The sequence below is a fragment of the Mesoplodon mirus genome (genome assembly GCF_964341445.2).
Source record: "Mesoplodon mirus genome assembly, chromosome: 12".
Taxonomy (NCBI): domain Eukaryota; kingdom Metazoa; phylum Chordata; class Mammalia; order Artiodactyla; family Ziphiidae; genus Mesoplodon; species Mesoplodon mirus.
The window spans coordinates 75,109,933-75,122,380 of NC_138988.1; the positions used below are offsets into that span (position 1 = coordinate 75,109,933).

The 12,448-nt window shown below is 49.8% G+C and overlaps 1 protein-coding gene across 4 annotated transcripts in view; it reads left to right on the top strand.

Annotated features, from left to right (window-relative positions):
* CUL9 (cullin 9) overlaps positions 1–12,448 on the top strand; it is a 37,728-nt gene that overhangs the window by 11,290 nt on the left and 13,990 nt on the right. For all 4 annotated transcript variants that reach the window (XM_082637291.1, XM_082637292.1, XM_082637293.1 and 1 more), the window contains exons 11-26: positions 167–384; positions 1,213–1,462; positions 1,552–1,657; positions 2,189–2,416; positions 2,675–2,765; positions 2,889–3,060; positions 4,507–4,612; positions 4,899–4,994; positions 5,198–5,373; positions 5,596–5,729; positions 6,090–6,269; positions 6,456–6,565; positions 6,646–6,828; positions 6,954–7,114; positions 7,377–7,605; positions 7,694–7,883. In XM_082637291.1, coding sequence (XP_082493417.1) covers positions 167–384; positions 1,213–1,462; positions 1,552–1,657; positions 2,189–2,416; positions 2,675–2,765; positions 2,889–3,060; positions 4,507–4,612; positions 4,899–4,994; positions 5,198–5,373; positions 5,596–5,729; positions 6,090–6,269; positions 6,456–6,565; positions 6,646–6,828; positions 6,954–7,114; positions 7,377–7,605; positions 7,694–7,883 — 2,630 coding nt within the window. The remainder of the gene's footprint in view (positions 1–166; positions 385–1,212; positions 1,463–1,551; positions 1,658–2,188; positions 2,417–2,674; positions 2,766–2,888; positions 3,061–4,506; positions 4,613–4,898; positions 4,995–5,197; positions 5,374–5,595; positions 5,730–6,089; positions 6,270–6,455; positions 6,566–6,645; positions 6,829–6,953; positions 7,115–7,376; positions 7,606–7,693; positions 7,884–12,448) is intronic.

The window sequence follows — 12,448 nt, forward strand, 5'->3', positions numbered from 1 at the left end:
GAGTTGGGAGGAGTGACCTGAGGTCAAGAGGCCAGATGTCTGGCCTCAGGGGGACCCCCGGAGCCCCTCCCTCCTCAGCTGCAGGGCTCCTCCCTCCAGGAAGCGGGCTTCCTGCTTCCATTGCATTCACTCTCAACTTCTTCCTGGGTCACCTCCCTCCTCCCAGGTGCTCCTCCGCGGTGAGAAATGGCCTGCTCCTCCTCAACCTGCTTTTGTGTAACCACCACACTCTGGGAGACCAGATCATAACCAGAGAGCTGAGAGACACCTTGTTTAGACACTCAGGGATACCACCGGGGACAGAAGCCATGCCCACCACACGCACCATCCTCATGATGCTTCTCAATCGCTACTCAGAGCCACCGGGCAGTCCCGAGCATGCAGGTACCATCGGGGAGGCGGTGGTTGTGCTGAGGAATTGGTCCCCGCCCACGGCCAGGAGGGCTCAGGTTTACATCCTAGTACCGTGCTGGAAAGACACGATGAACCTTCAGGAAATGAGTGAGGGTTTTGGTGCTCACGTTAGGTCTCAAGTAGAACTTCCTGACCAAGAGGAGAGGGGGACTGTAGAATAGGTACAAGGAAATTGCCTTCTCTGAATGGCTTTAAACATAAAAGGGTTCCCATCTGTCTGGGCTGGGTTTGGTCCGCTCTTATCGGACACTGGAAGGTTGGTTGAAATGACTTCTAGAGAGGCCTTCTGTAGAGGAATTGTAGCTTATGATACAGAAAGTTGGTGACTAGAATGTGAACTACTGATGCCATAGGGAAGAAACCTTTTGTATTTACAAACAAGTGAAACCTGGAAGTATGGGGGCAAATCAGAATAAGCACTGTGTGTCTTTTAGTCTGTACATCTGAAGCCACCATGTTAGGTAGTATAGGGATGTGACTGTAGTAGCTAATAGTTATTGACTTGTGTAATAGCAAAGCTGACAGTTAATACTAAAAGGTAGTTGTGTGACTGTATGAGATTAAAACTGCTGTTTAACTTGACAGTTTTTGCCATACTGATTTTTACAGATGTAGTTAGGTATATATTTGGTGCCAGAAAAGAAAATCCCCCACAGTTGAGTAGAAATTTCAGACATCCTCACAACAGGAGGAAAATTGGGGGGCGGTGGTTATTTTCTGCATCTGCCAGTTTCTCAGTTTGACCAATTTGTATGACTCTCCTTCCTGCCCATTTTTCCCTCCTGTGTGTCTGAGCAGCAGCACTGGAGACGCCTGGCGCCCAGGGCCAGGATGGGTCCCCTGAGCTACTGATCCGATCCCTGGTGGGGGGCCCGTCTGCAGAGCTCCTCCTGGACTTGGAGCGTGTGCTGTGCCGAGAGGGCAGCCCAGGGGGTGCCGTGAGACCTCTCCTCAAGCGCCTCCAGCAGGAGAGCCAGCCCTTCCTCCTGTTTCTGCGGACTCTGGACGCCCCCGGGCCCAACAAAACTCTGCTGCTGACGGCGCTGAGGTGAGAGGCCAGCTCGGGGGCACCCGTGCGTCGGGGGCAAGGGCAGCTGGCAGACTGCAAGGACTTCACTTGCTTCCATCCCTCGCCAGGGTCATGACCCGGCTGCTGGATCACCCAGAGGCCATGGTCCTTCCCTGGCATGAGGTCTTGGAGCCCTGCCTCAACTGTCTGAGTGGCCCTAGCAGTGACTTTGAGGTACCAGAGCCCTGGCAAGGGTGGGGGAGGGAAAGGCAGCCTCTGGACACCAGCTACCTAGTGAGGTTCTGGAGGGCACAGTACGGCCTTCCTGGATGAGTCTGGAAACTGGGAGGGGTGTGTAGGAAGGAGACCAGCGTCATCTGAGCGTCTCCAGAACCGAGGCCTTCTGGCTGCACCTGAATTTTAAGATTCTGGGTTTAGGAGAAGCCCACGTTCACCAGTCCACGCAGTCCTTGCTCTCCGCCTTTGGGGTTTGTGCCTTGTGGAGCAAGGCTCAGACACTGAGGTTGGCTCCTGAGGTAGCTTGGTCCTGGCAGGAAGAAGCCTGGGGAGCTGCGCCCGAGCTCTGCCCCTGCCAACTCACTCTGGAGTCCCGGCACCCCAGTGTTCTGTGCCAGCCTGGCTTTGGTACTCTGCTTTCAAGTTCTCCAAAGTCTCAGCCACCACATCCCCATTTGTAAACCCGCCCCTCAGCCTGTACAGCCTGCCCTTTGTTTCCCTACGTTAACCTCTGTGGCTCTGGGCCAGATTGTTCAGGAGCTGCTCTGCTTCCTGTATCGCCTGGCCTCCGTGCACAAGGACTATGCAGTGGTGCTCTGCTGCCTGGGAGCCAAAGAGGCCCTCGCCAAAGTCCTGGACAAGCACTCGGCTCAGCTGCTGCTGGCCTGTGAGCTGCGGGACCTGGTGACAGAGTGTGAGAAACACGCCCAGCTCTATAGTAACCTTACCTCCAGCATCCTGGCTGGCTGCATTCAGGTGAGGAGGTGTGTGGGTCCGGAGCTGAGAAGTAAGCCAGAAGCAGGGGAAGGTGGTTCAGTGCATGTCCCTGTTTGGCATAAGTAGTAGCAAATCTAGGGCACTTGTTCCCCAACCTTTACCCCACATGGTTCTGTTCTGCCAAAATTTGGGAAGAAAGGGGTTGAGTGTTCTGTTGCCCCTTGATTCTTTCTCCACATGTGTTTCCGTGTCTCTGCCCCTTCCCCACACCCCTTCTCTCTGATGTCCGGGCTGCAGATGGTGCTGGGCCAGATCGAAGACCACAGACGAACCTACCGCCCCATCAACATCCCCTTCTTTGACGTGTTCCTCAGGCATCTCTGCCAGGGTTCGTGCCCCCATCTACTTTCTCCTGCTGCCACCCCAGCATCTGTTTCCCCCTTCCCTTCCTGCTCCCTAGTCCCCTTCCTTTCCTCTCTCTCAACTGACCAGGCTTCCCGCCTGCCCGCAGGCTCCAGCGTGGAGGTGAAGGAGGACAAGTGCTGGGAGAAGGTGGAGGTGTCCTCCAACCCGCACCGGGCCAGCAAGCTGACGGACCGCAACCCCAAGACCTACTGGGAGTCCAACGGCAGCACCGGCTCCCACTACATCACCCTACACATGCACCGCGGTGTTCTTGTTAGGTGTGAGCGTGCCCATGTCCATATGTGCATGTGTGCCCTCACACGCGTGTGTGCACACACACGAATATTCTGATATGCCCCAGTACACATCCTCAGAGGATTGCCCACACACACACAACCCCGACTGAACCCCTATGCCTGAGGGACACACTGAAACCCATTTTGTGCAGTGAACATAGACACGTTGGCCTCATCTCCCTGAGCTAAGTGTAGACGTCCCCTCAATCCCCAAGCCTGTGCCGTGCCCCCCCTACAGGTCATGTGTCACTGCCCTGTGGTTTTGGTCGAGGGAGAGCAATGACTCACTTATCCACTCCTCCCGTGGGTATTTGTTTATTGTGTACTGTGTGCCAGGCACCCTGCAAGGGTCTGGAGCTGCGCGGACAGTAAGATAAGGGGCCTGTCTTCAGGGAACTTACAGTCTTGTTGGGGAGCCAGGCTGGAAAATCAGTAAGAAATAGAGTAAGAAAAAAGTTACGGTTGGTGTGTGCACTGGTTCCTGATGCCAACTGAGAGCTCAGAGGAGGCTGCCGGAAGGAGGGGCTGACTGGGTTGTTTGCAGTAGAAATTGATGAGGTAAAGGGGGCAACGGATACTCCAGGCCGAGGGACAGCCTATGTGCAAAATGGAAGCAAGAAACGATGATGTATTTGGGGGAACCTTAAGTAATTGTGTTTGGCTGGAACGAAGGGTATGTGTAGTGGAGTGGCAGGAGAGGAAGCCAGAAACGGAGCCAGAGCCGGACCACAGAGCTCTGTGATCGAACCACTTTGAGCTTTATTCTGAAACTTGAGGAGCCCACTGAAGGAGTTTAAGAGGGAAAGAGACAAAAGTAGGCATTTTAATTTAGAGAACTCTGGCAATTATGTGAATTTGGGTGGCAGGCTGGGAGAGAGTTGGAAGGCTTACTGAGTGATGAACGTTCAGTAAGGCAGAGGGGACGGGAATAGATGGCGAGGGGGCGGTGGACTGGGAGAGCTTGAGAGGTGGCGTCTACAGCGCCTGCCACCGACTGGATGAGGGCGGCCGTGAGGGAGAAGTCATGTGTTCTAGTTGGAGAACTAGGTGGATGGCAGTTTTCTTTCCCAGGAGAGAGAAATAGGAAGAGGAGCAGGTTTCTACAGACAGATGACCGCTCCCTGTGGGCATGTAGGCTTGGAGGTGCCTGTGGGTGCGACATAGAAATGTCTGTTGGATGCGTGGCGTGGAAGCTCAGGAGAGCGGTCTAGGGTAGAGATGTGGATTTGGAGTCATTAGGGTGTGAACTTTAAGCTGAAACTATGGGTTTAAATGAAGCCACTTTGGGAGAGGATAAAGGGAAGAGCGGGGGTCTGGGGAAAACTGATGCTTAAGCAGAGGACAGGAGTCTGAAGAGGAAGTGGTGGGCTGAAGTTCTGAACCAAGACCAGGGCCCTGGTTCTGACTGATTCCTTTTTCCTCTGCCAGGCAGCTGACTCTGCTGGTGGCCAGCGAGGACTCAAGTTACATGCCAGCCAGGGTGGTGGTGTTTGGGGGTGACAGTGTCAGCTGCATCAGCACGGAGCTCAACACGGTGGGGACCCTGTGCCCCGCTTCCCCTTACTCTCCATCCTTCTGTTGGTCCCGGGGCCTTATCAGAAGGACCCAGTCCATGGGGAGCTCCCACATCCCTTCGAGGCAGGCAACTGCCTCGTAAGCAGCGAGAATAGAATTAGGGCTGTGGAGGCGTGTAGATCCACGGGCGCAGGGCGGGAGAGGTGAAGGGCACACACTGTCACAGACTTGGTTGCTGTCAACAGTCCTTCCCGCTCCACTTCTGCAGGTGACAGCTCTCTACCTCTTCTCCCCTGCCCCACCAGGTGAACGTGATGCCCTCCGCCAGCCGGGTGGTCCTCCTGGAGAACCTGAACCGTTTCTGGCCTGTCATCCAGATCCGCATAAAGCGCTGCCAGCAGGTGGGGCGAGGGCAAAGGCTGGGGGCTGGGGACCAGGAGGAAGCACAGGGTTTCCGCAGTGCCTGGATTCTCCAGCATTCAGGCCAGGCTCAGGCCAAGGGTCCTCCTTAGTCTGCTTGTGGATGGCCCAGGAAGCTGTTGAGTTCCAGAGATGCGGGAATGTCTCCAGGGAGCCGAGGGTGTGAGGCCTGTGCACATTGCAGGGCGGCATTGACACCCGGGTTCGGGGCGTGGAGGTCCTGGGCCCCAAGCCCACTTTCTGGCCACTATTCCGAGAGCAGCTGTGTCGCCGTACGTGTCTCTTCTACACAATTCGGGCGCAAGCCTGGAGCCGGGACATTGCAGAGGACCGCAAGCGCCTCCTCCAGCTCTGCCCCAGGTGAGTGGGCAGGAGGCAGGCAGGGAGGAGAGGGGATGGTTAAAGGAGCAGGAGATGTGCTTCAGGGGAGTCTGAAGGGTAAAGCAGCAGCCGGGATCGGGGATAGAGCAGAGGTGAGAAGTGTGTGCTGAGCGGGGGATCAGGGTGATTGGGAGTTGAGCGTGCTTGAGTGGAGGCCTCAGGGAAGTCTTTAATCCTTGACCAGACACTCTTTGTTCCCAGACTGAACAGGGTTTTGCGTCACGAGCAGAATTTTGCTGATCGCTTCCTCCCTGATGACGAGGCCGCCCAAGCACTGGGCAAGACCTGCTGGGAGGCCCTGGTCAGCCCCCTGGTGCAGAACATCACCTCCCCCGGTAACCGTCCCCACCCCTGGCCCAACTAACCCGCTCCTCGTAATTATTCCCAGGGCTGACCTGAGTTAATGCTCTTGGCTCTTTTGGTTCCTGTCTTTATCCCTGAAGGCTTGTCACCTCAGTGTTCCTCTCCTTCCTGCCCCAGGAACTGCTCCCTGAGACTCTGGTATTTGAATTCTCACCCTCACCCCCAACGTGTTCCCATGTCCCCAGACTCCAGCTGAAGCAAACCTTGGTGAGGGGAGGACGAAGGCCCTGCTGCCCCCAAATCCTTTTTGTACAACCACTCCTTCTCTGTCCTCCTGGGCTCTCCCTTCCCCATCGCCCATGGAGACCTGTTCCTGACCCATCTTCTTTTAGATGTGGAAGGTGTGAGCTCCCTGGGGTGGCTGCTGGACCAGTACTTGGAGCAAAGAGAGAGCTCTCGGAACCCCCTGAGTCGAGCAGCAGCCTTTGCCTCTCGAGTCCGTCGCCTTTGCCACTTGCTGGTGCATGTGGAGCCTCCTCCTGGGCCTTCTCCTGAGCCGTCCACTCGGCCCTGTGAGTCCCAGTCTGGCCAGTTGAACTAAGAATCTGGGCAGCGGTGATAATCTGACTCCTCTCTCTCCTGGGTTTTACTCATCCTTTCTGCTTTGCCATGGGCCTTCCAAGGGGTCAGTTCCCAGGATGCCGGGACTCGCCCAGGGGCTGAGATGAACCCCGTCCTTTGACCTCTTGTGTCCACAGTCAGCAAGAACAGTAAGGGCCAGGACCGGAGCCCTGGGCCTTCACCAGTTCTTCCAAGCAGCAGCCTGAAGAACATAACCCAGTGCTGGCTGAGTGTGGTGCAGGAGCAGGTGGGCAGAGGGAGCTGAGGTCCGGGCGGGACCGAGGCTGCTGGGCTGCCCCTTGGATGCAGTTTCCCCTTTCTCCTCAGGTCAGCAGGTTCCTGGCTGCGGCCTGGAGGGCGCCAGACTTCGTGCCCCGCTACTGTAAACTCTACGGGCGCTTGCAGAGAGCAGGCTCAGAGCTCTTCGGGCCCCGAGCAGCCTTCATGCTGGCCCTGCGCAGCGGCTTCTCGGGCGCCTTGCTACAGCAGTCCTTCCTCACCGCTGCCCACGTGAGTGCTGGGGACCGCCGGCTTCCCAGTCCATTTCTGCTCTGCCTTTTGACCTCCTTCCACCCGCCACCCTTCTGCTCCACTCCCTCTTCATGGTTTGCTGCTGCCCTCCCTGTTGCCCCCAGATGAGTGAGCAGTTCGCCAGGCACATCGACCAGCAGATCCAGGGTGGCCTGATGGGTGGAACCCCTGGAGTGGAAATGCTGGCGCGGCTCCAGTGGCACCTGGAGCCCATCATGGTCCTCTCTGGCCTGGAGCTGGCCACGACTTTTGAGCACTTCTACCAGTGAGTGCAGGGCTGGAGAAGTAGGGCATGGGAGGCATAGAGTCTAGAGAAGGGGGAGACTTGAGTCTTAGAGGGAAGGTGAGGGAGGAGCAGTAGGGAGGAGAGATTAAGATGCAGAGATGGCCGTGGCACTGGTGGGAAGGACGAGGTGAGGGATGGCCTGTGACCCAGGCAGGCTACAACAGAGGTACCTACGTTCTGGAGCGGGGGGGCCATGCCAAGCACCCACACTGAGGCTCGGCCTGGGCTGTGCGCGCTGCAGGCACTACATGGCGGACCGTCTCCTGAGCGTGGGCTCGAGCTGGCTGGAGGGGGCCGTGCTGGAGCAGATCGGCCCCTGCTTCCCCAACCGCCTCCCCCAGCAGATGTTGCGGAGCCTGAGCACCTCGGAGGAGCTGCAGCGCCAGTTCCATGTGTACCAGCTCCAGCAGCTGGACAAGCTGCTCTTGGAGCAGGAGGATGAGGAGGAACAGGGCCTGGAAGAAGAGGAGGTGAGAGCAAGGGAAAGAGTGGGAGAGCAGGGGAAGACTAGACCAAAGAAGGGAGCCCAAGAGCCCTTGAAATCCTTCTGTCTCTCAGGAGGAAGAGGAGGAAGAGGAGGCTGAGAAAGAACTGTTTATCGAAGATCCAAGTCCAACAGTTTCTGTACTGGTCCTGTCACCACGCTGCTGGCCGGTCTCTCCACTCTGCTACCTGTACCATCCCAGAAAGTGCCTTCCCACAGAATTCTGTGATGCCCTTGACCGCTTCTCCAATTTCTACAATCAGAGTGAGGAGATAGGGATAGGCATTTGGAGATTGGGGTGAGATTTGGGGTGGTATCTCAGAGAGGAAGAGGAGAGGATCTTTGGACAGGAATGTGTAGATATGAAGAAAAATACTCTCTAGAGAGAACCATCTCCTAAGGAAGGGTGGAAAAGTGTGGGTTAGATCTTCATTAATTTCTCTCTTATTTTCTTCACCTTTGTACGAATTTGTTCTATTTTTCTTTTTTTAACTTCAAGTTGCATGCTTACTTAATTTTTAGTCCTTTCAGACTTCTGATTTTCAAATGAAACTATTTAAGGCTATTCATGTCCCTCTCAACATTACTTTAGCTGCATTCAGTAAGTTTTTTGGTTTTATTTTTTTAGAGTTTTTTTGACGTATAATTAGTATTCAATGAAGTGCACAAATCTTAATTATAGCTTAATGAATTTAATGTCCATATGCCCTCCCATAACCACTCCCCAGATCAAGATGCAGAACTTTTCCAGCACCCCAAAAGGCTTCCTCCTTCATGTCCCCTTTCTAGTCAGCATCTTCTTCCAAGAGAAATTATTCTTTTTCCCTTTATCATCATAGATTTTTGCCTTTAAGCATCATGTAAGTGGAATCATAGAGTATGTATTCTGCTGTGTCTGATATCTTTTACTCAACATAACGTCTGTGGGAGTTATTCAGGTTGTCAGTTATGTCATTACTTTGTTCTTTTGCATCACTTAGTCATATTCCACTGCATGAATGCTGGACATTTGGGATGTTGCATAAGTTTTTATCATGTAGTACTTTATTATTGTTTAGTTCTAAGAATTTTCTAATTTCCATTTTTATTTCTTTGATTTATTAGTTTTTTTGAAGTATATTTTAAAATATTTATTTATTTATTTGGCTGTGTTGGGTCTTAGTTGCGGCATGCGGGATCTTTCCTTGAGGCACGTGGGCTTTAGTTGTGGCGCCCGGGCTCAGTAGTTGCAGCGTGTGGCATCTCTAGTTGTGGCACACAGGCTCCAGAGCGGGTGGACTCCGTAGTTGCGGCACGTGGGCTCTTTAGTTGTGGTGCGTGGGCTTAGTTGCCCCGTGGCATGTGGGATCTTAGTTCCCCAACCAGAGATCAAACCTGCATCCCCTGCATTGGGAGGCGGATTCTCAACCACTGGACCACCAGGGAAGTCCCGGAAGTATATTTTTAAATTTCCAAACTTTTATTTTGCTTAGTTATCTTTCTGGTTTAGATTTTAACCTTCATTCCCTTGTGGCCAAAGAACATGATTTCTATGATTCTGAATCTTTGCAATTTATTGAGACTTCCTTTACGGCCTAGTAGATGGTCAGATTTTATAAGTGTTCTATGTGTGATTAAGAAGAATGTGTATTCTTCAACTGTTGGATATAGATTTCTGTATATTCCACTAAATTGACCTTGTGTTGTTCAAATCTGTAACCTTACTCATTTTTGTCTGTTTGCTCTATTACTTAGAGAAGTATGCTAAAATCTACCATTATAGTAGTGAATTTTTAAACTTCTAATCATGTCAGTTTTGCTTTATATATTTTTTGACTGTATTATCAGATACAAGCTTAAAATCATTTAACAGTGCTGTCCAATAGAGCTTTCTGCAATGATGGAAAAGTTCTTTTCTGTGCTGTTCAATATGACAGCCATTTGTGTCTGTTGAGCACTTGAAATGGGACTAGTGTGACTGAGGAGCTCGATATTTAATTTTATGTACTTTAACCAGTTTAAAGTTAAAGAGCCACATATGGCTAGTGGCTACCGTAATGGACTATGCAGGTTTAGAATCTTCATGGTCAGTTAAGCCTCATTATTGTGAAATGACCATCTTTCTTTCTAGTAAAGTTTTTTCTCTTAAGGTCTATTTTTTTTTTTTTTTTTTTTTTTTTTTTTTGCAGTACGCGGGCCTCTCACCGCCGTGGCCTCCCCCGCCGCGGAGCACAGGCCCCGGACGTGCAGGCTCAGCGGCCATGGCCCATGGGCCCAGCTGCTCCATGGAACGTGGGATCCCCCCCAGACCGGGGCACGAACCCACGTCCCCTGCACCGGCAGGCGGACTCCCAACCACTGCACCACCAGGGAAGCCTTAAGGTCTATTTTTATCTGGTATTAATAGTATACCAGCTTTCTTTTTTTTTTTTTTTAATTTTTTGGGCATGCCGCAAGGCATGCAGGATCCTAGTTCACCGACCAAGGTTGGAACCCGTGCCCCCTGCAGTGGAAACACAGAGTCTTAACCCCTGGACCGCCAGGGAAGTCCCTATACCAGCTTTCTTTGATTAGTATCTTTCTAGTATATCTTTTTCTATCCTTTTACTTTTTTTTTTTGGATTCATCATTCTTTTAGGTCTCTTTTATTGTGGTCAAATATGAATAGCAAAGTTTGCCATTTTAACCATTTTAAGTATAAAATTCAGTTGTTCCTTTACTTGAAGATTTTTTTATTTGGAAATAATTCAAATTTACAGAAAAATTGTAAGAATAATACAAAGAACACTCATATATTCTTTATCCAAGTTTACTTTTTGTTAACGTTTCCCTCCATTTGCTTTTATCATTTGCTCTTTGTGTACATATACATATCTATAAATGTGTATATGTATGTATATGTGGTATGTGTTTGTGTATCCTTTTTTCTCATGAACTGCTGCATATATGCTGGCTCTTTGCCCCTAAATAATACACATTTCCTCAGAATAAAATATTCTCTTTTAAAACTGCAGTACATTTATTACTTTCAAATATTAACATTCATATAATACTTTTAATCTACTTTCCATATTCCAATTTTGTCAATTACTCCATAATCTTTTTTTTTTTTTTTTTTCCAGTCCAGGAGAGGACCTAGTCTAGGATCACCCGTTATGTTTAGTTGTCATGTCTCTAGTCTCGTTTAGTCTGGAACAATTCCTCGGCCATTCTTTGTCTTTTGTGATGTTGACATTTTGGGAGAATATAGTCCTTTAAAATTTTCTAAGTAGTTCCTATCTTAAGTTGGTATATTTCCTCATGATTAGATTCAAGTTATATATTCCTGGCCAGAGTACTAACTGATATTATATACTTCTCAGGGTATTACATCTGGAAGCACAGGATTACCATCTGCCCCTTGTTTGTGATGTTAATTTTGACAACCTGGTCAAGAGATTGTTTGATTTCTCCACTGTATAGTTAATATTTTTTCCCTTGCTACTATTAATAAGCAATCTGAAGGTCCTGCTGTATAGCACAGGGAACTCTGCTCAATGTTATGTGGCAGCCTGGATGGGAGAGGAGTTTGGTGGAGAATGGATACACGTGTACGTATGGCTGAGTCCCTTTGCTGTGCTCCTGAAACTATTCACAACATTGTTAATTGGCTCTACTCCAATGTAAAATAAAAAGGTAAAAAAACATAAGCAATCTATTGGCAGTATACTTTAAAACATGCCAATATTCTACTCTCATCAGGATTTCCCCCAGTAGCATTTTACTTTTTTTTTTTTGGCTGCCTCTGTGGCTTGCGGATCTTAGTTCCCCAACCAGGGATTGAACCCGGACCCCTGCACTGAGAGCATGGAGTCCTAACTGGACCACCAGGGAATTCCCTCATTTAACTTTTAACTTTACCATACTCTTATATTTTAGGAATGTGTCTTATAAATACCTAGAATTTGTTTTTTTAATCAACCTAATAATCTCTTTTTGAATTGTCAATTTTTGTCTATAATTATTATGAGTAATGATGTATTTGGCTTTTATTTTTAACCTCTTAGTTCACCCTTCTTATTAATTTTAAATTTTAGTTATTTCATATACACAAAAGAGTATATAAAATGTACAGGTAAAGCAAAAAAAAAAAAAAGGAACATCTTTATAGATGTGATTCTGCCCTGAGGTTTTATGCATTTTATTATGGATTTTAAAAAATTCCTTTTTTGTCTCTATCAGTTTTGGAAGTTATGCATTCTATTTCTATAGTTGATTGCCCTTATATTTTTAATATAAACTTGACTTGTTACTATCACTTTGCATCTTCCTGAACAATAAAAGGACCACAGAAAATCTTAATTCCAGCTCTAACTCCCATCTTGTATCTTTTTTTACCTCCCAGCTAGTCATCATTATTATTGTTTTATTCAGTTTGGATTTGCCATCATACCAATTGCTTTAGTCACCATTCCTCTTGCATTTTTTTTTTTTTCTTTGTAGTACGCGGGCCTCTCACTGTTGTAGCCTCTCGCGTTGCAGAGCACAGGCTCTGGACGCGCAGGCTCAGCGGCCATGGCTCACGGGCCCAGCCGCTCCGCGGCATGTGGGATCTTCCCGGACCAGGGCACGAACCCGTGTCCCCTGCATTGGCAGGCGGACTCTCAACCACTGTGCTACCAGGGAAGCCCCTCCTCTTGCATTTAAAAAAAATATTTATTTAATTTATTTTTTTGGCTATGTCAGGTCTTAGCTGTGGCATGCAGGATGTTTTTGTTTTGGCATGCAGGCACTTTGTTGCGGTGCACGGGCTTTTCTGTAGTTGCAGCGTGAGGGCTCTAGTTGTGGCATGCGGGCTCTGTAGTTGTGGT